Source organism: Panthera onca, chromosome E2 (genome assembly GCF_046562875.1).
Source record: "Panthera onca isolate mPanOnc1 chromosome E2, mPanOnc1 haplotype 2, whole genome shotgun sequence".
NCBI lineage: Eukaryota > Metazoa > Chordata > Mammalia > Carnivora > Felidae > Panthera > Panthera onca.
This window is the reverse complement of record NC_138353.1, coordinates 33,424,117-33,451,595: the sequence shown is the minus strand read 5'-3', so window position 1 is coordinate 33,451,595 and position 27,479 is coordinate 33,424,117. Positions and strand designations below refer to the sequence as shown.

Here is a 27,479-nt window from a genome sequence, read left to right as displayed (position 1 = left end):
CTGTAACCAACATGCCCAATAAAAATACAGAACATTTCCAACACTTCAGGAAATATTGTTGTGCCCCATTCCAGTCATTTCTTCTATCTTACAGACTTTCACCGTTCTGATTTCTGTCAGCTTAGCTTAGCTTTCCCTGTTCTTGAACTTCACACAAATGGGATCATACAGAATGACTCTTGGGTATCTGGCTTCTTGCATTTGGCAGGTCTGTGAGAGGCATCCATGTTTTTGCAGAGAGCAGTAGTTCTTTTTGTTGCTGAGTAGTATTCCTTTGTGTGAATATTACACAGTTTGTGTATCCATTCTTCTGATCATAGACATGTAGGATGGACATACTGAGTCATTTCTACTTTTGGTCAGTTATTAATAAAATTGTTAGAAATATTTCGGTACTTGTCTTTTTGTGGGTATATGTTTTAATTTATCTTGGGTGACACCTAGGAATGGTTGTACCATTTCACACTTCCCATCAGCGATGTACGTGAGTTCCAGTTGTTCCATACTCTGTCAACATCTTTTTAATTGTAGCCATTTTAAGGTATGAAGTGGTGTCGTATTTGGCTTCATTTTGCATTTCCCTCATGACCAGTGATATATAACACCTTTTCTTGTGTTTATTTTCTAGTCGTGTGTCTTCTTTTGTGAAATGTCTAGGTCTTTTGCCTTTTTTATTGGTAGTTTGTATACACTATTGATTTATAGATTTTCTTTATACAAATATACATATACAAATATACAAAATGCCTTTTTTATTGGTAGTTTGTATATACTATTGATTTATAGATTTTTTATATACAAATTCTTATATATTTATATAAAACAATGTTTACAATATATATAACAAATAACAATACATGTAACAAACATATTCTCCCAGTATGTGGCTCATTCCAATAAGTACGTGTCTTTTGATGAGCAAAAGTTTTTGATTTTGTTGAAGTGTAGCTGTTCAGTTTTTTTTCTTTAATAGTTGGTGCTTTTTCTGTCCTGAGAAGTCTTTGCCTATTTCAGGATCACAAAGATATTCTTCCTATGTTTTTGTATAAGACTGAAATTGAGTGTAGGATGTGTATGTGTGTATATATACTTCTAGGGAGAGAGAGAGAGAGATTGGTGGCTTTATTTTAAGAAATTGGCTCATGCAGTTGTGGAGGCTGGCAAGTCCAAAATATGCAGGTTAGGCAAATTCTCTGGAGATCCAGGGAAGAGTTGATGTTGAAACTTAAGTCTGAATACAGTCTGGTGGCAGAATTCTTTCTCCAGGGGTTCAGTCTTTTTTCTATTAAGGCCTTCAACTGATTGGGTGAGGCCCACCCACCCACATTATAGAGGGTAACCTGCTTTACTCAAAGTCTGATTTAAGTGTTAATCTCATTTTAAAAAATACCTTCACAGAAATGCCTATAATGATGTTTTTGATTAACTATCTGGGTACCATGGCCTAGCCAAGTTGACACATAAAATTAATGGTGTCAAGAATTGAGCTTTGGAATTACTGAGTTAAAAATCTTTTTTAAATGATGAATATTGCTAAATTGTTCTATATAAAGACTACTGTTTTCCACCTTCCCCTCAGAATATGAGAGTGTCTGTCTTATCACACCCCAACCAACAATGGATAATCTTGTTATTTTTCATCTTTCTAATCTTAAAAATGAAAAATGATATATTGTGAGAATGAGGATTTTCATGTTTGGTGGTGATTAGTATTTCTTGTGAATTGCCTTTTTGTTTGTTTATTTTTTGTTTTTTTCGTTTTCTTTTTGGTTTGTTTGGTTTGTTTTTTGGCTTGGGGTGTTTACCCTTTTCTTATTTATTTGCTTTTTATTAGCTCATTTAAAAAACAATTAGTCCTTTGGCTCATATATTGTAGGTATTTTTTCCCAGTTTATTGTTTACCTTTTAACTTTGTCTTTTGAGTTATTGGCCATTTAGCAGTTTTGATTTCTCATAAGTTTTCTTTCTTTTATAGCCAATTTTTAAATAGTTTTCCTACATAAAGGTTATATAAATAAGGACTGTTTTCCTAATAATAAACAGTTAGTATTTCCAAAGATTTCCTTGAATTTTCTAAAAATAAGTTAAATTATGCTTATATACTTTATTCAAGAAGTCTGGGACATTTATTAATTCTGGATGGTTTATTACTCTTTGTACAGAATTCTTAGTAACTTTACAAGTAAAAGGACTAGTAGCAAGAGAACTGGGTAATAAGCAATAAAAAGATTTCCATGCAAAGTGGTTAAAATAGATTACAAAAGTTTGGGTGTTTAAAAGGCGTAAGTTTGATTCTGTCAAGAATTGGGCCCCTAGAACTAGTAGTTCTAGAGAGCCTTGGATTTTGTAGCAGTTTATCGCAGCAGATTAGTGTGAGAGGCCAGTGGCCTGAGTTGATCCTGAATCTGTGCTCATCCTGGTAGAAGCACAAATAAGCCACAGTGACTGTCCTCAATGGACAGTCCTGGGCTGCCTCTCACGAGACCACGTGGCTTCTCACAAATGACAACAGAGGGATTTGAGTGTCCAAATAAAAATGAGGATCTATTTTATGTCCACTGTGCCTGTGCATCAGTGTATCTGAGATTTTATGTCTTTTTTTTCCTTCTTAGGTTGCAGATGGGGCCAATGCAATTGTGCTGGGAACACTGGGGGACATTTCCTCTCCTCTTGCGATTATTGGTGGAAATTGTGCTCTGCAGGGTTTTGATCACGAAGGAAATGATCTCTTTTGGACGGTATACAGAACAAAACATTCTCTTAATCCTCCCAAACATTTTCACTTAATGTTCTTTATGCTTTGTTTGTTTGTTTTACCCTTGGCTGTAATGAATAAGAAAAACAAAATAGAAACATGTTTTCTAATTCTGTACATAAAAAAAGAACATTTGTAATTTGAATAACACCCATTGGTGGTTTGTATAATCCTCTTTCATGTAGCTAATGCATTTGGATTAAGCGAAAAAAGATGGCATATTAATGAGTTTTGGTTTTATTTTCAGGTTACTGGAGATAACGTTCATTCCTTGGCCTTATGTGACTTTGACGGTGATGGTAAGAAAGAGGTGTGTGGAGGAGGAGATACTTATCTTGTGTGCTCAGCTGAATAATTTCCCCTTGACAGTGACATTAGTGGTTAAGAGAAGTTAACACTTCTCTAGTTGATTTTGGTGCTCTGTTGCCTAAATGACAAGCCAACTGGCCTCATTTGTCTTTCTCTTTTGAACAATGAATCAGTTGTATTTGTCTGATGTAAAGATCAAGGCCGTAATGTTGCAAAGACACAGGACGGGGCGGTGGGGGGGGGGGGGGCAGAGCATTTGATGGGACCACAGCCATATTCACAATTACAGCTGCCTTCGGATGCTTTGAAACCATAATTGTAAGTAGTTTTCAACTGTGACTTTTTCAGGAATCTGAAAGTTTTAGAGATTGGCTCTTAGCCTTTGAAGGTATTCTAATGGTTACTCTAGAAGTTAGCTTCTTGAGTAGCCAGCCAAGTGCTGTACTGGGCACCGGCTTACCTGTCTCTTGTCCGTGGATACTGGTCTCTGGCATTTGAAACCGGGCTTCCATCTGTGGGCAGAGAATGGGGAGCATTTTCAGGTGCTTGGTGGAAGAACATATTCTGGAAGGATGTGCAGCCCACATGGAAGGATAGTCTGTAGTGGCCACCTTTTCTTCACTAACCGACGGTGTTGACTTTCGCAGTAGAAGGAACCTTCCTGACTATCAGATTATAGGGAGCAGATCTTGGGTAGCAGGAGCAGTGTTTTAAGTACTGTGCACATTTTTTGTTTCATTTATGGAAATTTTGCTGTGTTTGCTTGTTGAACTAAATACGCACGATTCTTTTTCTTTTCAGCTCCTTGTCGGATCAGAGGATTTTGATATCCGAGTTTTTAAAGAAGATGAGATTATAGCAGAAATGACAGAAACAGAGGTAAGAAGTGCCACCTCAGAATCATGGTAACTGTGGGCAAGATAGATCAGCACAGTGAAATGTCACATCTGACAAGGGTGCTGGGATATCTTCTCACAACCCAGACAGTTTTGAAGTAAAAATTGTGGAGATTGAACAGAACTGCGTGTTACAGAGAAAGACGCACTTAAAAATCCTGTATCAAGGTATATTTTCAGAGTTGGGGGGAGGCAGGGGTGGCCGCTGGGGAAGAGAAAAGATACGTTTTGAACAGACTGATTAAATAGAGAAAAATTGTTGAGTACTTAAAGGCCTTTCTTTTAATGAGTTAATACATATTAATAATAAGAACACTAATAATGGTGACCATTTATTGCGCACCTAATATATGCCAGATACTGTTCTAAGTGCTTTAGGTAAACTAACCCATTTAATCCTACAACAGCCCTAGTAGGAAGATCTTATTATTTCTGTTTTCCTGATGAGGAAACTGGTGTTAAGTTCCTTTGTTCAATTACTCAAACACAGACATGGCTGCGAAGTGGTGTGGTCAGGATTTGAAGATTGTCCGCCTCCTCCTCATCGTGTGTATTAAATGGGCTTGAATGAAGTACACAAACGAAGGTTTTAAAACGTTCCCTCTCCATTCAGATTAAGTACTTCTTAGGCACATTTTTTTAAGGTAAACTTAAAATCAGATGTTGGAGAACTGGAAACCCGTGGGTTTCTCCGTGATTAGGATTGCTCATGGAATAGAACCTGGGATGTTTCTGAAAACTTTAAACTTCATTTGTCTACAGATCGCCCTTATCCGTTGTAGTTTTGGCATTCTTAGGATATTTATATGCTGCTGGTTCCCCAGGATTGGGCAAGATGGAAACAGAAAAACGAATTAGGATATTCTGAAAAAGGAAGGAGAAGAGGATAAACGAGCAGTGGCTTGTGAACGTTTTAGAGAGGCAGAAAAAAACAACAGAAGGGAGTCTTAGTAGTCAGATTTTGCTGGGATCCTGCAAAATTTATTCAGGTCGTGTTTGGGTCTAGATCAGAAAGCTTGAGGCACTGGCCTCAGGGCCCATCTTGACCACTTGTCTTTGCGTCTTGCCACTTACAAAAGCTGTCTAGGAAAGTCGGGCTTCTGTTCCACTACAAAAAAAGACCAAAAAGCAAAACTTGCATATTGATATACAAAGTGTTATCCTTGGTTTAGCTAATATACCTTTATCTTATAGTGAGGATCATAGATTTTTACTTAGTTCTACTATACTTTTTATATATTCACAGTTATTGGGGCACCTGGGTGACTCAGTCAGTTAAGCGTCCGACTTCAGCTCAGGTCATGATCTCACACTCCGTGAGTTCGAGCCCCGTGTTGGGCTCTGTGCTGACAGCTCAGTGCCTGGAACCTGCTTCGAATTCTGTGTCTCCCTCTCTCTCTGACCCTTCCCCGTTCATGCTCTGTCTCTCTCTGTCTCAAAAATAAATAAAAACATTTAAAAAAACTTAAAAAAAAGTAACATATATTCACAGTTATTGTAATTATAAACTGCTAGTTATAGGTAGAGAAAATTAATGACCCTATTGAAAGTTAGGAGGTTCTGTTTAAGTGTATGTGCTTAATGTGTGATTTTTTTGAAGAGAGAATCCTTAGCTTTCATTAGGTTCTTAATGGGGTTTGCCACTTCCTACCGTCCCCCACCCCCCCCAAAAAAAGCCAACTTGAGAGTCACCTGTCAGTAGATGCTGTGTCTTGCATTATCGTTTTTCTTTCATTCAAATTTGTAGTAAATCTTTTCCTGTTGGGTGGGAATCACTCAGATTTTGTTGGATTTCTATTTATTGTCAATGCTACGTGTGAGGAAGGTGCATTCTTTGGAAACACCTTTTTCCTAAATCCTAGAAAAGGACAGGAGAACATGAAATAGAGCTAAGGTTATGAAAATGTGAACTTTATAAAATTGTTCATTTCAGGGCCATTTTCCTGCCCTTTCGGTGGATTTTGCTCTTAGCTCAAATGCTGTTTAGCGGATCAGCAAAATTATAATTCATTTGGCAGTTGGATAGTACTGAGTATTGCCAAAAGAATGCCTTGAGCGAAATAATTCTGGAGTCCTACACAGCACTTTGTATTCAGAGTTAAGTGAAGTGGGTGGTTTTGTAGAAAAGCTGTAGGTGTGGAGGAAATTATATAACTATTCTCTGCTTTATACAATTTATTTCTTAATATCTCTTGTATTAGTGTCAGAATTAGAAAGTGGATCTGCAGGAGCAGAGATATCATTAAGTTTTGGTTTTAACTTTAAATAAAGGATAATTTTATTCAGTCTCTAAAATTTTATCCTTTTAAGCATATTAAATCCCCAAACAGTCCTGTAAATATTTCTGTATGATGTACACATTCTGTACAGCACAACAGTCACAAATCCAGGTGCTTGGGTTTGTACTTTTCAAAAGATAATGTTTTCTTCTAAAAAACATCTTTCATCTGTAGCAAATAGGAAATTATGTCATAGAAAAGCATGTACATGAAAGATATTCAACTGTGGGTTTTACAAGTCTTTTTATTTTATTTTATTTTTAAGTTAATTTATTTATTGTTGAGAGGGAGAGAGAGAGCACAAGCCGGGAGGAACAGAGAGACAATCCCATACAGGCTCTGCACCGTCAGTGCAGAGCCCGGATGCGGGGCTCAAACTCATGAACTGTGAGATCATGACCCGAGCCAAACACCAGAGTCGGACGCTTAACGGACTGAGCCACCCAGGCGCCCCGACAAGTCTGTTTATTTTTTATTTTTATTTTTTTATTATTTACATGATCTCTCTGCCCACTGTGGGGCACAAACTCATGACCCTGAGATAAGCAAGAGTGACATGCTCCCATGGAGCTAGCCAGGTGCGCTGGCAAGTCTTTAAAATTTAAACTGTAGGATATGGTAAGTTAAGGAAACTGGAACAATCATTAAAACGTTTTGAGTTAGTGTGTATAACAATGTCTGTTGTGTATTTTCTATATCCTGTATACTCTATTTCATCCTCAATTGCTCAATTTTATTGGTGTTTTTTTAAACAGTTTGCCAAAACTTGCCACATAAGTTTGATTGAAAATAACAGACTTTATGAGTTTATTTAATTCTCATAACCCAACTCTGAAATAGATGACATGGATCATAGAGAAGAGAAATACATTCCCCTCTAACAGATTTAAATCTAATTTTAACATACTCAGTGGCAAGGCATGCGATTTTATAAAGCCACACTCCACATGGAATTGAACTTTAATGAAAAGATGTTGTGTTTTTGTGTGTTATCTCTTGCAGATAATCACCTCTCTCTGCTCCATGTATGGTAGTCGATTTGGTTATGCCCTTTCCAATGGCACAGTTGGAGTTTACGACAAAACAGCCCGATACTGGAGAATTAAAGTTAGTATAATTCAGCCTCCAATATTTCAGGGCTTTTAGACATATTGAGAGACTTCTGCACTAATTATTGAAATTCCTTTTCAGTCCAAAAATCATGCCATGAGCATTCATGCTTTCGACCTTAATTCTGATGGAGTGTGTGAACTGATAACTGGCTGGTCCAATGGGAAGGTAAGTCTAAGCACAGAGTTCAGGTATAATTCAGAGGACTGGTTGTCTGAGATCTATTTGCTGCAGGACTCAGAGTCAGTAACATGAAAATATGGACTTGCCCCCCTTTGCTGTACTTTTCAGATTTAACTTCATAATGTTTGTACATTTTTTCTTCCTGGTGTAGTGTCAATACTGCAGAGTGAGTGAGTGGACTTTTAGTCTTTAAAGCCCTATTTGGGAGAAAATTTTCAGGAAGATATTTCTAAATCTCTTCCCTGAAGGAATGAGAAGCAATTTAATCAGGTTGATCTAGGTGTAGGCTACTAAAAAAAAAAAAAAAAAAAAAAGGAGTTGTAGGGCTCTTCTGTAATAAAACTTTAAGACTGACTGAAAACTTTGACTTAGTGGGAAGAATCATGATATCATATTGTCTTTCCAGCTATGAAATTCAAAATAAATTTTTGCTTTCTTTCCTTTTTTAAGTTCAAGTCAGTATTTTCTACAGACTTCTGGCAAGTCAGGATTGTCTTGTTAGAAGCTGCCTAAGTAGCTGCCAGATCTCCATGGGTACCATTTGCCCTAGCTTTCTTGTCTGATAGTGCTGGATTGCCTGAAGGAGATCAGCTAATTCCTGCCTTCTCTTCTCTGATTTGTCTTTGCTTTGGCCAGTTCCTTATAACCTTCCTTTGGTGTTGCATGAAGACTAGTTCTATGAGACCCTTATGTTGGTTCCTGCTTCTTTAATTGATTTTCCTTTGGTATGGTCATATAAAAATTATAAGGGAAGACTGTCGTGTTCCTTAGTAAGAAATGTGACATCTTGGGGTGCCTAAGTTGCTCAGTCGGTCGAGCATCCGACTTTGGCTCAGGTCATGATATTATGGTTCGTGAGTTCGAGCCCCACGTCGGGCTCTATGCTGACAGTTCAGAGCCTGGAGCCTGCTTCAGATTCTGTGTCTCCCTCTCTCTCTGCCCCTCCTCCACTCGTGCTTGCTCGCTGTCTCTCTCTCTCTCTCTCTCTCTCTCTCTCTCTCTTTCAAATAAACATTAAAATAAAAAGAAATGCGAACATCTTATTTGTATTGGATCATGTTCTGCGGGAATATAAATTATTATGATTAATTCAAGAATTAGTAACTACTAGACTTGAGAAGTTTTCAAAAGTTGCCTTTTAAAAAAAAGTTTCCTTCAAATATGATTCTGGACCTAGATGTTTTTAGAGTTAAATGTTTTCAAAATTTTAAGGGATTTCTATGATATAATCTCTTCCAGACCATAAAAAAAGATAAGAAAATGAACACAGTTCATTATATAAGTAGAAAAACTAATATCTACACTGCCAAAAGGAACATATACAGACCCAGCATGTGAATTCAGGTGCAGAAATACTAGATGACTGCAGCCAGTCAATTAACTTTAACCTTTTGTAGGTCATTTGTGGGCTTGGAGGGCCATTCTCTCCCCCAGGTCAAAACCTCCCTGTTGGATAAAGCAAAAGAGCAGAACATCCAGAGAAATATTAATTTGTAGCCTTGCTTCTTAGTTAGTCAATGAACCCTCTTATTTGTAAAACATTGCGGAAATGCAGAAGCAAATTCAGTTCAATCTGAGAGGGTTATTTATTTATTTTTTAAAGTAATCTCTACACCCAGCATGGGGCTTGGACTCATGACTCAGAGATCTAGAGTTGCATGCTCCACTGACTAAGCTGGCCAGGGGATTCTAGGGTTAGGTTAATGTGCTAAGGGCTTTGGTAAATTGCTTCACAGGTTTTAGCATTGATAGTTTTCAGGCTTACATGTTGGTGTTATTAAGAGCATGGATATTTGAATGTGACATTCCATAGGCAAGGGATAGGAGCTAGTAGTAAGCTATGACCTAAATGACTTTATTTTGTTGTTGTTGTTGCAAAGTTTTGCCCAGAAGAATGTTTGCGAAAAGACAAAAATGGTGAATGGCATTGGCTATTTGAAATGATCGCTCTACGAGATTTTCTATAGCCACCCTTTTATTTTGTGTTCTTGCTTGAAACAAAAGTCAACATTTTAAGCAGTTATCCTTCATTGTTGTTTTTCAGGTGCATTGCTTTCTGATCATTTATTTATTTGCCTTTCTTGGGAAGAGGAGACTCAGGATAGGAGGGCTCTCTAGGGCATCCCAATAGTTTTTATGTGGAAGAGTGGCTTTTTTTTTTAAATGTTTATTTATATTGGAGTGTGAGTGGGGGAGGGGCAGAGATAGAGACAGGGAGACACAGAATCTGAAGCAGGTTCCAGGCTCTGAGCTGTCAGCATAGAGCCCGACGCGGGGCTAGAGCTTATGAGCCGTGAGATCATGACCTGAGCCGAAGTTGGATGCTTAACCAACTGAGCCACCGAGGTGCCCTGGAAGAGTGACTCTTAAAATCAGTTATTATAAAAGGTTATATGATGGAAGGTTAAGCTAGCTTGGTGTTTTTCAAACTTTAGATGTAGATATATTTTATACACATACACGATAAAGACAAAGCTTTTACATGGAACTAATGTTTCCTGTATATGTCTATGTGCAGACCCTGTTCTAAGTGCTTTACGTGTGTTAACTTCTTTAGGCCTCATTCCAGCCCTGTGGGGTGTAGGTACAGTTATTTCCCTCAGGTTCTGCTTGTTCTTGACCTCCAGACGAGGAGACCAAGCACAGAATGGTTAAGGGGCATTCCCAAGTTCCCACAGATAGTAAGTGGATATGTACTGCCAACCCATTCCTCCAAATGAAATATTATATAAAGGCCAATATGTGAAACAGCTTTCATTTAAAAAGAAGAAAGTACAGCTGGTTGTGTCCCCTTATTGTCCCCTTGGCCCCAGTGGTCATAAGGTGCCTCCTGAGAGGCCACAGGGCTCCATGGAGCACTCTTGAAAAACTGCTAGACTAGCTGACCTTTAAAGCTGACTTTAACTTTAAAATTGTGTGTGTGTGTGTGTGTGTGTGTGTGTGTGTGTGTTTTAAGCTACAGCATAAGCTATTTTTCAAGTTCTTGCTTTATTTTTAGGTCGATGCTAGAAGTGACCGAACTGGGGAGGTCATCTTTAAAGACAACTTTTCTTCTGCAGTTGCTGGTGTGCTGGAGGGAGATTACCGGATGGATGGTCACACACAGCTAATCTGCTGCTCCGTGGATGGGGAAAGTAAATTGGGATGGGAAAAAGCCTCAGAAAGCCAGGTTTCCAATTTGATTGGGTCAGAATGCCAGGAAATTCGTGTATACAGTGTTTGTATTGATACCCTCTCCTCCTAATAAATTCACCAAGTTGAGGAGATGAGAACTTAGGTTTTTGGTTTTTAAGATCAGACAACTGATGATTTGAAAGTAGACCTGGCTATGCTGGGGTATTCCTCAATCTGGTGAGGGTTTTTTTTTCTTTTGTTCAGTCCGGGGCTACCTGCCAGGCACAGCCGAGATGAGAGGCAACCTCATGGACACCAGCATAGAGCAGGACCTGGTCCGAGAGCTGAGTCAGAAAAAACAGAATCTGTTGCTGGAACTCCGTAACTATGAGGAAAATGCCAAGGTAGGCCCCCATGCTGAAGGGGACATGTCGTGTGAAAAGTTGGGGATGGCGAATGTGGAAGAAGACGGAGTATAGCATGTGCCCAGCGGGACTGCCTCCTGCCCACTGGCGGAAGCACGGACGGCCTCAGCCTTTGTGCTGGGGTCACAGTTGAGAGGGTGTGTATCCTTGAATCTGGAAGTCCCACTGCCGTGCACCTAAACTATAGAAATACTTGCACAAGCCCTCAAAGACCTTTACTGCAGCACTGTCTGTGGCAGTGAATGGTTGGAAGCAACAGAAATGTTGACCAGTCGTGGGGCGTGTGCTCGGGGCTGTTCAGCAGCCTGGAAGAATCAGGTGTATGTACTCGGACTGATATGGAAGGATATCTGTGGCATTACTGACTGAAAGAGTGCAAGAACAGTATGTACAGAATATCTCTCATCTTTTTCAAAAATAAATAACAAAAAGGTGACAACTGCCAAACCTCTGTGAGTGTGCTTCCACGTGTGTGTTTGTGTGCGTGCGTGCGTGCATGTGTGTGTACCAAGTTGGCTGGAAGATAAGCTAGGAAGCCAGACTTTAATTTGTCCTGTCATGTGTGACTGTATTTGAATTTATTACACTAAGTGAATTTGTTTTGCTACTTTAAAAGAACAACACCAAAAAAACTTGTGAAAGGCACGGTGGGGACCAGCGGGCCCTACCCACAGGAAAGGATGGGGTATTTTTCCTTGGGAAGAGGCCGGGTAGAGTGAGGGAGTGCCAAGGAGGTGAGTCCTCTGGATTCTAAAGAATGGGATTAATATCAGATGATTGGGAGTTGGTCTTTTTTTTAAAGTTTTTATTTATTTGTTTTGAGAGAGCATGCAAGTGGGGGAGGAGCACAGAGAGAGAGGGGGGGTGGGGAATCTCAAGTAGGCTCTGCACTATCAGCTTAGAGCCCCATAGGGGCCTCCATCCCACGAAGTGTGAGATCATGACCTAAGCCCAGATCAAGAGTTGGGCACTTAACCAATTGAGCCACCCTGGCACCCCAGGGAGTTGGTTTTTGAAGCCAAATAACCATATGATTTAAAATTGACATTAGTTCACTGTTTCGGTGACTGAGTCGGAAGTCGGATGTTTCGTAGGCTGAATTGAGTCCACTGAACGAGGCTGACGGGCCTCGGGGCGTCATCCCAGCCAACACCAAGCTGCACACCGCCCTCTCAGTCAGTCTGGGGCATGAGACCCAGCCTGCTCACGTGGAACTGTGCATTTCCACCTCTAACGGTAAGGAATTACTTGGAGCTGGCACCTGTGGACGCCTGTGCCTCCTGGGAGTGGTTCTGGAACTGCCGTTTTCTCTCTTCCCGGCAGACACCATCATCCGAGCAGTGTTGATTTTTGCCGAGGGAATCTTCCTGGGTGAAAGCCACGTGGTACACCCCAGCATTCACAGCCTTTCCAGCTCCATCCGCATCCCAGTCACACCTCCCAAAGATGTCCCTGTGGATCTGCACTTGAAAACCTTCGTGGGTTACAGAAGCAGGTGACCCTTTGTTTCCAGCCAGCACTTAGAGGGAGGCAAGATGGGTGGATTTCCTACCATGCCGTGGATTTTGGGGGCGCCATTTTGATGATTCTACCCACCTAACCAAGATTTCCCATGACCTTTTTTTCCCTAATTTGAAATCTTTCAAAGATAAAACATGAAGGCTATGTAACTTTAAGATGGTTGTTTCCTGGTTTTAGTCTGGTGATCTTATAACGACAAAAGTTACAAAAATATGTTTAACTGATGAATTTTCAACTTCTGGTTTTGGCCACTAAGACTACAGAGTCAGGATGCACTTTCATATTAGGGTTATGTATAACCTCAGCTAGTGAAGGAATATCGCTACATTTGTGGAAGATAAAAGCCATTTCACATTTCTTTTAGGGTGTTTTAAACCCTTGGTGCGCGTATGTATATATGTATAAGACTCATGTTGTCTCTGATCCCAAACCCCATCACCGTAGTACTTGATTGTCAAGTTTTTTGGGTTTTTTTTTCCCCTTCAGTAAAACCCATGAATAACAACTCAATGACCCAGTTAGTGATTTTATAGTTGTTATCTGGGCCTTGCATTTTGAAGTAATATTCCATGCAGCACATTTCTCATCTTGTGTTGCTTTGGTTGACCACAGCACCCAGTTTCACGTATTTGAATTGACAAGACAGCTCCCCCGCTTCTCCATGTATGCGCTGACTGCCCCCCACTCTGCCACCGAGCCACTCAGCTACGTCAACTTTATCCTTGCGGAACGGGCACAGAGGGTGAGTCTGACTTTTTTCTTTCAATATTGTTGCCCCTTCAGCATCCTTTGGATGTTTCTTAGAAGGGGAAATTGCATGAATGAGTTTATTTGGTAGCAGTAATTACGACATGAAAGAGGCAGGTGAGTTTGGTGTTGCCTCATAACCTGTGACCAAAACACTGCGAAAATCTCTTCTCTCACTTTGAAAAAATACACCACCTTATTTACGTGAGCAGTCTTTAGTTGCAGATAAATTCTTACCAGCTTTTAATTGGTGTCATGGCCTTGGTGTGCTTGTCCTGACCCAGTGTTTCAGGAGGAACCTGCTTCGAATTGGAAAGAGGGTGGGAGTTTGAGCTGAGAACATTCTGGATTCAGATGCTACCTTAACTAGTTAAATTTTAGTGATTTTCTTAGTGCTGTCAGCCCTCACCAGTCTGAGCCTCAGTTCCCTTATCTCTAAGTGAGGCTAGTCCCACCTCACAGGGGGCCCTGCAGATCACATATTTGGTGTGACAGTACCTTGTAAAGTGTAAAGGACTAATGCCAGTGGCCTTTAACCTCGGCTGGACTCCGGAAATCTGAGGGAGGCTTTTTAGTCACGTAGATTCTTAGGTTCTTATGTGGTCAAGGTTCCCATGACCTTTACTTCCCTAATTTGAAATCTTTCAAAAATAATAAATGAAGGCTATATAAGTTTAAGATGGTTATTTCCTGGTTTTAGTCTGATGATCTTACTATGACAAAAAGTTACATAAATGTGTTTAACGGATGAATTGTCAACTTCTGGTTTTGGCCACTAAGACTAAAGAGCTAGGATGCACTTTTATATTAGGGTTATGCATAACCTCAGCTGGTGAAGGAATACCGCTGCATTTTACATGCTGCTGCTCACCATTATTGTTATGAATATTAAAACTTATTTTTTACTTATGTGGCTGTATCTCTGTGTCTGTGCTGTGTGTGTGCATGCGTACTTCATTTACCTTTTTTTTTAAAGGATAGAATGGAATAGTTTTTTTTTTTTTTTTTTTTTTTTTTTAGAATGGAATAGTTTTAAGCAGACTACCTCATCAAGAGTATAGCCACAGAAGAGCTACAGTGTAAACAGGCTTAGCACCATACCCAGTTGTTTCTACAATCCATATAAGATTATGTCTACACTGAAAATGCTGTAAAGTCATGCATGCTGTGGGGCCAAACATAATTATGAATGTTACTTAAGATCATGTATGAGGTGGGAAAAAGGAGTGTGATTAGTGTTTTCTTGGTGGGAGGGGGTGTGAGGTATAATTGTTTTTTAAACAAGCAGTAAATCTAGAAAGAAAGGTAATTCTTAAGAATGACTGTACTTTAAAAATGAAAGTTCATTTCATCCTATTCATTTTTAAGGTTGTTATATGGCTCAACCAGAACTTTCTGTTACCAGAAGACACTAACATTCAAAATGCTCCATTTCAAGTGTGTTTCACGTCCTTACGGAATGGTGGCCAGCTGTATATAAAAATCAAGCTTAGTGGAGAGGTAACGTTTACTGTCACAGGCATAGATTTCCTATGTAATGTTTACCATTCAGTGCAAAGTGAGGTGGGTGGCGATATCAAGGTTGTAAAACTGCATGTTTCAACGTAGTCTGTTAGTGTTAAAAGTGTCAATCGTTTTAGACACTGGGGTATAATCTAGAAGGTGGTTTTCTGTCTTCCTCCACCCTTCCCTTCAGCACTTCCTTGTCTAATTTGGGAAGGATTGGGGATACGGAGGTGAACAAAAAACATTTTCAACGTTTGAATGATTTTGTTGTTTAGTTTAGAAGGCCAGAGGATTGATCTTTTAGCCTGCTGCTAAAATTTATAATTTCCTTCAGGGCTAACACCTATCTGATTCATCACCCCATATAAATTTAGGTTCAATAAATGTGTTGAATGTGGGGAAATTCAGGTAGTGTTTTAGCTAAGTTTCTCTTTAAAATTTTTTTTTTTTCAACGTTTTTAATTTATTTTTGGGACAGAGAGAGACAGAGCATGAACGGGGGAGGGGCAGAGAGAGAGGGAGACACAGAATCGGAAACAGGCTCCAGGCTCCGAGCCATCAGCCCAGAGCCTGACGCGGGGCTCGAACTCACAGACCGCGAGATCGTGACCTGGCTGAAGTCGGACGCTTAACCGACTGTGCCACCCAGGCGCCCCGCTAAGTTTCTCTTTAATATCTGAAGATGCTAAGCTTGTCTCTTATTTTCCCCTGGATAGATTACCGTAAATACTGATGATATCGACTTGGCTGGTGACATCATCCAGTCGATGGCATCATTTTTTGCTATTGAAGACCTTCAGGTAGAAGCAGATTTCCCGGTTTACTTTGAGGAGTTACGAAAGGTGCTAATTAAGGTGAGGGCACCCGGCGGCTGCATTTGTGAGAACGTGGTAGTCTCATGACATTTGAAATGTGTCTCGGAAGATGAGAGATACCACAAATGTGTGTATGTTACAGGATAGCCATGTTCTTTTTTTTTTTTTAAACGTTTATTTATTTTTGAGACAGAGAGACAGAGCATGAACGGGGTAGGGTCAGAGAGAGGGAGACACAGAATCTGAAACAGGCTCCAGGCTCTGAGCTGTCAGCACAGAGCCCGACACGGGGCTCGAACTCACGGACCACGAGATCGTGACCTGAGCCGAAGTCGGATGCTTAACCGACTGAGCCACCCAGGCGCCCCTGGATAGCCATGTTCTAAAGAATTTTTGAAAATTGTTACAGTTGAATTAGTTTGAGAGGGCCCACTAGCTAAAGGGTTTCTTTTATAAAGGTGAGGGGTTTAGCTTCTGACCACCCTGCTTTCTTTGTTTGGTTTACAGTTAAACAAACGTCATATTAACCTTTTCCTTTGCTAGCCACTCATCTTATCTCTTGTATTCACCTTGCTCTTTGGTTTAGTGCTTTCCAACAACCCAAATCCAAAAGAAAAAAAAGAAAAAAGGATAGTGACTGGTCCTCAGTTATAACCGCATTCTCACCCCAGATCTCTCAAATGTTAATATGCATGTTGCTAGGGCTCCCGGTGGAGAGGTCCAGAGGGAGTGTCATCTTGAGTGCGGGAGGTGGTATAGACTGATAATTCATTGGTGAGGTGAAACCGTGGGGGAGAGTCGAGATGGTGTAGGTGAACAGGGTAGAGAGAAGGGCCTCTGTGTGTGGCAGATAGTGTCTTCTCAATCTGACTAATTTTCAAGGAGTCTGTGAGGTCTTTTTCATTCCTGAGTGTTCGTGGTCTCCAGGTGGATGAATACCATTCAGTGCATCAGAAGCTCAGTGCGGAGATGGCCGATAATTCTAACCTGATCCGAAGTTTGCTGGTCCGAGCTGAGGATGCGCGTCTGATGAGGGACATGTGAGTATTTACCTGACAGGTACGAGTTTAAAAATGTCAGCAATACGGAGTAACAGCTCTCAAATGCTGCTGGTAGGAGTGCACACTGGTACAGTGACTTTGAAAAATAACTTGGCATCATCAGTGAAGTTGAATATGTGTATTCCCTGTGACCCGGGAATTCTACTCCCGGTTTATAACCTAGAAACACTTCTGCGCATATACACCAGGATGTTTGTACGAGAATGTTCCTGAGGCATTGCTCATAAGAATCCCAAAGTGGAAACAGTCCACAAAGTAGCATCAACAATGTGATGGCTAAATTATAATATAGTCGTACCATGAAATATGGCATCTGTCTCCATGACATATGACAACATGGACAAATCTTACAGGCATAAGGGAAATTGAAAGAAGTAAGAATCAAAAGAACGTGTACAAAATGCTTCCTTTTATGTACTTTGGAAACAGACAACACTAAAAAGTGTATCATGTGGGAAGCATACATAGGTGAAGAAGATGTAAGGAAACGTAGCGAAGACATTACCACATAAGACAGTATTTTCTGTCAGGGGAGGAGGGACTGTGTTCAGAAAGAGCCCATCGGGAAGCTTCCGGGTTGCGGCAATGTTCTGTTTCCGGACCTGGTTAACAAACATTTGTTGTGTGAACTATTCCGAATGTGTTTTACATTTTACAATAAAACAGTTAAAAAAAAAAACAACACAAAGATGTGCAGGTCTAGCTTCTTGCAGAATTTTTCTCGGCACTAAAAGTACTGAGGTAGATAGAGTAAGACACCAGGGATGGATGAAGTTTGTGTACATTAGAGGCAAGGGTTCACCCAGGGTGCCGCTTAGGCTTTTTCCTGAAAGGCCTGAATCATCGGCATACGTTAAAATGGTGTTGCTCAGAAGTAAGTGATTTTTAAAAGAATTAACATTGTTGAAAGTTTCAGACACATACAAAAGTAGATGAGGTAATACAGTGATTTCCTATACCCCTGCCACCTGGCTTCGGTCCTGGTCACCCCCTGGCCCATCCTGCTTTATGGCTGCGCTCACCTTCTTCCTCTCCCATGCACTGCACTATCTTGAAGCCAATTCCAAACATCATATCCTTTCGGCCATAAATATTTCAGACAGTGAGCCTTTGAAAAACACTAACCACAATACCATTATCACATTTAGAAAAATGTAAAATAATTTCTTTTTTCTTGTTTTATTTTGTTTTAATGTTTTATTTATTTTTGAGAGAGAGCCAGATGCGGGGCTCGAACTCACAGACCATGAGATCATGACCTGAGCCAAAGTTGGATGCTTAACTGATTGAGCCACCCAAGCACCCTGTAAAATAATTTCTTAATATCACAAAATAACCTAGTCAGTGTTTAATTTCCCCAGTTGTCGCACGTGAGCGCGCGTGCGCGCGTGTGTATGTTTTAAATTGGTTTGTTCAAACAAAGACCAAAGATTAAGTCTCTTTTAGGGGCACCTGGGTGGCTCAGTCGGTTAAGTGTCTGACTTCGGCTCAGGTCGTGATCTTGGGGTTTGTGGGTTCGAGCCCTGCATCGGGCTCTGTGCTGACAGTTCAGAGCCTGGAGCCTGCTTCAGATTCTGTATTTCTGTCTCTCTCTGCCCCTCCCCCGCTCACGCTCTGTCTCTCTCTGCCTCTCCAAAACAAATAAACATTAAAAAAATTTAAAAAAAATTAAGTCTCTTTTAATCCACATGTTGCTTATTCTTTTTTATTCTTTTTCCCAGCCCTCTCCCTCTTCTGTGGTGTCCCATTTTGGATTTTGCTGATTGCATCCTTGTGATAATGTTTAGTAGTATTCTTGTCCCCTGGATTTCTGTCAAAATGGTAGTTAGATGCAGAGGGTTGGTTAGACTCAGGTTCAACTTTTTGGCAAGAATAGCTCATAAGTGGTGTTGTGTACTTCTACGTGGGAGCATATAATGCCTGGTTGTCTCTTTCTATTCTGTTACCAGTCGTTGATGATCATTACGTAGATCCATTATTTCTTTAGGAGTTTGCAAAACAGTGATATTCTAATTCTGTTATTTTTTTCTTCATTTTTAGCAAAATACTTCTATGAAGCATAACATTCCCTTATGAATTAATGATTATTTTGCTCCCTGAGGTACAGTTTGTAAGGATTATTTATCAGCTTTAAGCTAATGAGTTGGTTCTCTAGCATCTCTGTGCTAACCAGTGAGATTTTTAAATCCTTATAAACTCATATATTTTAACATATTTAATGTGCTCAGTCCATTTTAGTTACTCTGTATAATGGCCGAATTGTCCTGTCTTAGGCCACTGGAAACCTTTTCAGGTTGGCTACAGCTACCTTTGGACATAGCCAATTTTTCTGTTAGGTCCTTGTTTTCTTGTACAAAATATTTTAGGCTTATCGGGTACATCTTTCTGAATCTGGAAGCAGCCATTTCTTTAAGGAGTCTTGGTTACTTTTAGTGGGAATTGGTATTTAGAGATTATAGTCTGTGCATGAGAGGTGCCCATTGGGCACCACCCTCTGGGCGGTTACTGTTTCTGGACTTTTCAATGGGTAGAACCAGGAAATGTATATATTTTTATTGTGAGACTATCATGAGTTCATTCTGTTTCCATTTCAGATTTATGAATGCGGGCTCTTAGTTTTTATTTTAAAGTATATCTCTTCTTTCTCACATTGAAAAATCTTGGTTCTAACCAGTATCAACCTGACTGTTTGCTAGTATAATACCAGTGTGACTGGTGAATAGTATCAACATCAACAATATGAGTGCTGAAAACAGTAAAAACTTTTTTTTCTAGTTTTTTTTGTGTCTTTAGAGTATATTCCAGTAGGGATTTTTAGTCAAGTTATTGTATCTGAAATACTTCCCCCCTTTTTGGTTATGCCACAAATTTATCTACAGTTAGGTTCATTTGGTTCATTTTGCTTTTGGTCTTGGGAGAATTGGCATTTTTTTTCTTTTGGGTTTAATTTTATTACACATTTATTAAAACTTTTATATAGAGTCAGTTCTATAAAACAATATGCAGAAGAGTCTAACTTTTCTCAGTTGGCTCAGGGTCTGACTTTGGCTCAGGTCATGATCTTGCGGTTCACGAGTTTGAGCCCCGCATCAGGCTCTGTGCTGACAGCTCAGAGCCTGGAGCCTGCTTTGGATTTGGTGTCTCCCTCTCTCTGCCCCTCCCCTGCTTGCGCTCTGTTTCTCTCTCTCTCAAAAATAAAAACATTTAAAAAATTAAAAAAAGTGTCCAACTTCTCATTCCTGTCACCTTCATCCTATTCCCTCCCTTTCACTGTAAATAACCAGTCAAAATTTGAATACACACACACACACACACACACACACACACACACACACGCTCATCTTCTCACTCTATAGATAGATCATAGCATTTTACTCTTTCCCGCCTGGTGTTTTACAATTAAAAATATGGTGCTCACTGCATAGTCACACACAGAAATACTATTCATTGTATTTACGGCTGTGCAGCACTCATGCTCTGGGTGTTTGTTCAGCCAGTTCCCTCCATTTGGATTGCTCTTTTGCTTTTATGGATAATGTTGCAGCGCATAGCTTTGTTATATTATCTTTTCATATTTTTGCCGAGATACCTTTGGGAACAAGTCCTGAAATGGAATTGCCAGGATAAATGATAAACGCGTACAGAATTTTGCAAGATATTGCCAAATTCTCTTCCATTAGGTGTTCTGTCATTTTGCATTCTCAGAAGTAATGTATGAGAGTGCCTGTTTCTCTTCAGCCTTGCCAATGGAGTATGTTGGCACACTCTTGGGTTTTTACCAGTTCAGTGGGTGAGAAGTAGTCTCATTGTGGTTTTAATTTTCATTTGTTTTATTGCGAGCAGTGTTGAGCATCTTTTCATTGTTTTAAGGGCCATTGGCTTTTCTTTTTGTGTGTGAACTGTTTATCTTGTCTGTAGGTTTATTAATCCTTTATCTGTGATAGGAAATGCATATTTTCCCCCAGGTTTTCATTTGTATTTGTCCTTTGCTTATTAGATTTTTAACAATTTATTTTTAGGGAGCCTGGGTGGCTCAGTGGGTTAAGCATCCAGCTTCAGCTCAGGTCATGATCTCACGGTTTGTGAGTTCAAGCCCCACGTTGGGCTTTGTGTGGACAGCTCAGAGCCTGGAGCCTGCTTCGGATTCTGTGTCTCCCTCTCTCTGCCTCTTCCCACTCAAGCTGTCTCTCTCTCCCAAAACTAAACATTAAAAAAAAAAACTCAGAAAAAAAAATATGTAAGTGCCCTGGTTAAAATAAAGGATATTATTTAAAAAATAAAATTTATTTTTGGTTTTGCCATGTAGAAGTTTTAAGAAAATTTTATGTAGTCAAAGTGGCTAGTCTTTTCCTTAAACTTCTACACCGAATTCAGAGTAATTAACCTATTTTTTAAATACCTGTATGTTTTCCTCTTTTACATTTAAATCCGTTTCGGTTGGAGTTTATCCTGGTTTTCAGCATAACAGTGATAAGTTCAGTTTTCTCTTTTTTGCACTGTTTCAATACTCCTACTTTAAAAGTCCATTTCCCACTGATTTGAGATACCTTTATCATGCATCATGTTTCCACATGCACTTGGGTCTATTTCTGGATTTCCTATCCAGTTTTCTTGGTCTGTCTTGCTCTTCATTTGGGAGTGCCATTCTTTTCCTTACTTTGTATGGAAAGTGCTTTGTATGTTACCTGGTATGGCTAGGTTGCTCTTCCTTTTCATGGTTTTCCTGGCTGCTTGTGCTTGTCTTTTCCAGTGAACTTTATCACCAGGTTTTTTAGCTCCAGAAAAAAAAGATAAGTGTTTTTACTGGGATCATGTTAAGTTTATTAACTTGATCTGACGTTGTTACAAGGATGTTCAGTCTTACTAAGAGCACGGTCTGTCTTTATGTGTTCAAGTCATGTTGTAGGTCTTTCGTATAGGTATCAGACTTTCTTGTTAAGTTTGTGCCTATTTTATTTTTGCAGTTGTAAATAGGATCTTTCTTCCACATTGTATCTTGTTTTTTTTTTTTAGTGTTTATTTTTGAGAGAGAGAGAAGAGAGAGCAAGCAAGGGAGGGGTGGGGGTGGGGAGGGAGGGAGACTGGGAGACAAGGATCTGAAGCAGGCTCTGTGCTGAGAGCGCAGAGCCTGATGCAGGGCTCAAACTCATGAACCTGAGATCATGACCTGAGCCCAAGTTGGACACTTAACTGATGAGCCACCCGGGTGCCCCTATATTTTTGTTGTTTTTTTTTTTTTTTTTTTTTGAGTATATGAACACTGCTGATTTTTGTATATTGATTTGGTAATCTACTACTTTACTAAATTATGTTACAGTTTTTCCAGATGTAAAATTGCATCCTTTGTAAATCGAGACTGGTTTGCCTCTTTGTAATTTGTTTTCTTCCCATTATTTTTTTTGAGGTATATTAGGTTTCTGCTTTTTCTGGCCAGCTACCTCTAGGGCCCCTGTTTAACTCTGTCTCTGGCTTTTTTTTTTCTTTTTCAGTCAGAGAGCCATTGTTGGCCTTAGGCATTTGACTGCTAAAATGGAGGAAAGTGACCACCAACCTCTAAATTCCATTTTTCCTGAATTATTTATATTTCATTTAGAGGCTCTCAGATGTATCTGTTTTATTTTTTAAAGCCAATTTAGTTGATATATAATTTACTATATCCACGCAGAAAATTCACCCTTTTAAGGTTTACAGTTCAGTAAATTTTGAGAAACATGTATAACCGTGTTGCTACTACCACAGTCAAAATGTAGAATATTTCCACTGCCCTTTTGTCTCTCTGCATCAGTATCTCTCTAACCTCTAGTCCCTGGCCATCACTGATCCGATTTTTCTCCCTGTGGTTTTATGTTTTCCAAAATGTCACATAAATGGAATCATATAGTATAGGCCTTTTCAGCCTGGCTTCTTCCACTTACCTTAATGCCTTTGAGATGGATCCATGTTGTTGCCTGTGTCAGTAATTTGTTCTTTTTTTATTGCTGGGCATAGTACTGTTCCACTGAATGGATATACCATATTTTGTTTATCCACTTAATAGACATTTGAGTTGTTCCATACTTCAGTGATTGTGAATAAAGCTACTACAAACATTTGCATACAGTTTTTTTATAGACATGTTTTCATTTATTTTGGGTAAATACTTGATAATGGTATTTCTGGGTCATTTGGTAAGTGTATATTTAACTTCCTAAGAAACTTCGCAGTCATTTCACAAAGTAGCTGTACATTTTGCATTCCCATCAGCAGTGCGGGAGAGTTCTAGTCATTCCACATCCTTATCAGCATTTGGCTTTATCAGTTTATTTTATTTTAATCATTTTCATTGTGTAGTAATATCTCATTGTGGTTTTAATATTATGCCTTTGTTTTTAGTTTTTATTTTATTTAATGTTTATTTTTGAGAGAGAGACACACACAGCACAAGTGGGGGAGGGGAGAGAGAGAGGGAGACAGAATCTGAAGCAGCTCTAGGCTCTGAGCTGCCAGCACAGAGCCCGATGCGGGGCTTGAACTCACGAACCGGCTCATGACCTGAGCCGAAGTCGGACACTTAACTGAGCCACCCAGGTGCCCCTTTATGCCTTTGTTTTTAAAACCTTGATGAAATTTGAAGTTGAATTTACCAGTTGTCTAAAAATATTAAGAATAAGGTCACTTTTGCCCAATGAATATTAATCAGAAACTGTGAAGCCACCTTACTGCCTTGCCTACTTTTCTTTACTCCCCCACCCAGCGGGCATTTATTAATTGTTGGTTCCTAAATTCAAACAAACCGTGGACCACTAAACAAGAAAGGCCATTTGTGTTCCATTTATTTGGAGGAAACAGAATATGTTGATGGAAACTTTCTCAGTGTTGTCAAAGCAAACATTTCAAAGCTAAAAAAATTGGTGTCTTTATGTACGTAAGAAGTTTACAGGTTTTCTCAGGTAAGCCTGCCATATTGGGGTATGATGAGGTTCATACACTGATGTTGATTTACACAGGAAAACCATGAAGAATCGCTACATGGAACTGTACGATCTTAATAAAGACTTGCTAAACGGATACAAAATTCGCTGTAACAATCACACAGAGCTACTGGGGAACCTCAAAGCAGTAAATCAGGCCATTCAAAGAGCAGGTCGTTTGAGGGGTAAGTCTCTTTTTGTAGCACCCTAAGTAGTCTGTGATTTTGGGGTGAGAACCATTAGAGGTAGTGGTGGCTTCAAGAATTCATATTGGGGCCGAGAGCGGCACACCTGTAACACTCAGCTCAGTGGAAGCCACTTGACCTTGGCTGGCCTGTTTGGCTTTAGTCAGTCTGCAGACTTCAGAGGCAGGAAAACTTTCAGCGCCTTTTCTTAGGTCTTGCTGTGTCTTCCAAGAAAAACCTAGCGACATATACCCCAAAGGAAAACCTCAAATATACCTATTTTTTTAAAAAGGGAGGCTGAAAATTAATGAGCTAAATATCCAACTTAAAATTTAGAGAAAGAGTAATAGAATAACCAAAAGCAGCCGAAATATAGCCAGAGATTTAGACCTGAAATCTGCTGTTTGGGTCAGTGCTTTGACCTTCTTTTAGAAATAACCTTTGCTAGGTAGATAGAAGCTTTGATTCTTTTCTATAGAACTGACTTCATTTCTAGGTTGTAGATGGTCTGTAGGTGTGGTTTGTGATAAATTCCCTCACAAAGATACCTTTTTTAGGGAGTGGTAAGATAAATCAGTTAAATTTGCACACCATATATCTCTTTTCTTCCCTGGTTATATGCTGTTTTAAAGCTGGCCTCTGATTTATAATGTCACTTTGAATGATCTTTTGGATTGTACTGATTGGATGTTTCATCCCACACAGTCGGAAAACCAAAGAACCAGGTGATCACTGCTTGTCGGGATGCAATTCGAAGCAACAACATCAACATGCTGTTCAGAATCATGCGCGTGGGGACAGCTTCTTCTTAGGAAAGGAAACAATAGGTAATGAAGTTCCTGAAAAGTGTTTTTCCCTAAAATTCTAGGCTAGTTTGCTTTGGATTATATGCCGGTGACCCCAGGTGCTAAGAATGGTAACAGCCGTGGTGAGTGGTACAAATGTAAGACAACGCCCTGCATCTGAAAAGCGGATCCACTTGCTATTTTTAAAATCAGCGGCAGTAACCCAATACTAGGTTTGTGTAGAGTGGGTGAACACTTTGAACACTTTGAAATGTTAGCGCTTCAAAGTCCAGTTTTTCTGTATGTATGTATGTAAAGTTGGCATATAGATACATCTTTTTCCTTGAAATTGTAATTGAATTTGTAATTAACTTTCTTTTTCATTAAAACATAAGAGTTACACTTTGTGTTGACCATAAAATCACCACTGTATTAGAATTACATAAACCATTTGTACTGTGTGGAGGAAAACACAAGCATGGATATTCCATTTGTGTGCCTTATCACTGAAAGGGGGGTGGGTGTAAACAACAGATTTGCGTTAAGGGAGTCAGTTGAGGCTGATCTGTTGTTGGAGTAATGTTAGCTACTGAAACTAATAGACCTCAAAATTTATCATGACCCATTTATTTCTCCTTTATGTTAGGATTTCTCCATAGTTACTCAGGGACCCAGCTTCCTGTGATCATTCAGCCCTGTCATCCTCTAGAGCAGCCTTTCCCTGAGTTCTCTAGAGAAAGAAGTTTCAGGAAATCAGTTCGGGTGACAATTTTCACATTCATCACATACAGTGAAAACCTGATGGCACAGGAACCCTGTTGGAGAAGGGCTGTCCTAAGGCCTTACAGGTATTTATATCCCAGTCAGTAGAAAAGGGAAAGCTTTTATCAAAGCTATGATCTGGAAATAGCCCATTATCATTTCCACTCATGCTCCCTTAGCTAACATGGCCACATCTCACTGCAGAGAGGCAAGGAAGAGAAAGCTGGTGTTTGTGCCAACAGCTAGCAACTCCTTCCCTCAGAGTGAAACTTTTGCCTTAAGGTAGATTCTGGGACTGGTTTAACGTTTAAAACATTCGTCATAATGTGGCTGTTGTTGAAAGCGCTGCTGTAAACATTGGGGTACAAGTGCCCCTATGAATCAGCACTCCTGTATCCTTTGGATAAATTCCTGGTAGTGCTATTACTGGGTTGTAGGGTAGTTCTGCTTTTAGTTTTTTGAGGAATGGAAAGAGCCTGAATGTCCATCAACTGATGAATGGATAAAGAAGACATGGTTTATATATACAATGGAATACTACTTGGCAATGAGAAAGAATGAAATCTTGCCATTTGCAACAATGTGGATGGAACTGGAGGATATTATGCTGAGTGAAATAAGTCAGAGAAAGACAGATATCATGTTTTCACTCATGTGAAATTTGAGAAACTTAAGACCATGGGGAAAGGGAAGGGGAAAAATAGTTTAGAGAGGGAGGGAGACAAACCATAAGAGACTCTTAAATACAGAGAACAAACTGAGGGTTGATGGGGGGGGGGGTGTGGGGAGAGGGGAAAATGGGTGATGGGCATTGAGGAGGGCACTTGTTGGGATGAGCACTGAGTGTTGTATGTAAGCGATGAATCATGGGAATCTACTCCCAAAGCCAAGAGCACACTGTATACACTGTATGTTAGCTAACCTGATAATAAATTATATTTAAAAAAAATTAAAAAATAAAACATTCATCGTTTTCACATCTTAACAGCATTCCTAAGTAGCGGGGAAGTGAAGCCATCCTCTTGTGGTAAATTAATTTTGAATGACCTCTTCTATTTCTGAAGTGGGAGCTTTGTGGAATCCTAATTTTTATGAGACTGTGCCCTATAATACCTTTATTTTGCATTTTCAATTTATAAGCTCAAACGACCCATATATGCTGTGTTCTTTTTTCATAATCCCTGGAGTAGAAAAACATCTTACAGGTGCTTCAAAGGTGAGGAAACTGAGCTGTGGGGATTAATTATTTGCCAGAGTCACAGAGCTACTGGCAAAATTCGAGTCCTACTCTTTTCTTTTTCTATCATGACCATAATCTAACCTGTAGCTTTTGGGATTAAAATCTCTAGTTGGTGTTGGTTTTAATTGCATGACACTACTCATTTTTAGGGATCCTAATAATCTCATCAAAGGTCATTCTGTTGTTCTTCAGCCAAAAAACTTCCTTCTTAGACCTAAAAATATTCATGGCAAGTCTTGAAGGGGCTAACCTGCAGTAAGGTAGCTTTACATCGCCCTGACTTACAGGTTAAAATAGGTTATTTTCACAATAATTTGATCCTCTTGATAGTAGTTATCTCAGCCCAGGCACAATGTTTTCTAGAGTCTCACAGCTTGGTGAGTCATGGTGTGGGTTTGAAACCAAGGAGCCGTGCCCCTCCTGCTATTCCAGACTGTTCCCAGTCATGTAAAGACTGGATCAGGTGAAAATGTTCATAAAACATTCTACCATCTGTTTCCTCTCAGAAGTCACCGTGTTCAACTTAAGGATGAGAAAAATGGTTATCAATTATTTCTCTTTTGTTGTCACATTTTTCTATCCTGATAGAATCTGAGCGCCTTCTAAAATGTCACGGCTTAAGCTCTATTTTGTTGCTGAATTTTATTGAAGCTTTAAGTGAACACTGAGCTTTCATTTAAAAGCTGACCTCGGGGGGCACCTGGGTGGCTCAGTCAGTTGAGTGTCTGACTTTGGCTCAGGTCATGATCTCATGGCTCATGAGTTCGAGCCCCACGTCGGGCTCTGTGCTGACAGCTCAGAGCCTGGAGCCTGCTTCATTTTTTGGGTCTCCCTCT

The 27,479-nt window shown here is 39.7% G+C and overlaps 1 protein-coding gene across 3 annotated transcripts in view; it reads left to right on the top strand.

Annotated features, from left to right (window-relative positions):
- Positions 1-26,388, top strand: part of BBS2 (Bardet-Biedl syndrome 2) — a 68,523-nt gene extending 42,135 nt beyond the window's left edge. For 2 of the 3 annotated variants that reach the window (XM_078438729.2, XM_078438727.2), the window contains 15 exons: positions 2,613-2,738; positions 3,003-3,065; positions 3,866-3,943; positions 7,242-7,346; positions 7,431-7,517; positions 10,531-10,666; positions 10,911-11,050; positions 12,166-12,307; positions 12,395-12,566; positions 13,205-13,334; positions 14,708-14,839; positions 15,562-15,699; positions 16,588-16,700; positions 23,708-23,856; positions 24,562-25,043. In XM_078438729.2, the coding sequence (XP_078294855.1) occupies positions 2,613-2,738; positions 3,003-3,065; positions 3,866-3,943; positions 7,242-7,346; positions 7,431-7,517; positions 10,531-10,666; positions 10,911-11,050; positions 12,166-12,307; positions 12,395-12,566; positions 13,205-13,334; positions 14,708-14,839; positions 15,562-15,699; positions 16,588-16,700; positions 23,708-23,856; positions 24,562-24,668 (1,818 nt within the window). In that variant the 3' untranslated portion in view covers positions 24,669-25,043. Of the gene's footprint in view, positions 1-2,612; positions 2,739-3,002; positions 3,066-3,865; positions 3,944-7,241; positions 7,347-7,430; positions 7,518-10,530; positions 10,667-10,910; positions 11,051-12,165; positions 12,308-12,394; positions 12,567-13,204; positions 13,335-14,707; positions 14,840-15,561; positions 15,700-16,587; positions 16,701-23,707; positions 23,857-24,561; positions 25,044-25,287 lie in introns of those variants that run through there. The other variant, XM_078438728.2, reaches the window with a different exon arrangement.
- The last annotated feature ends 1,091 nt before the right edge of the window (positions 26,389-27,479 follow it).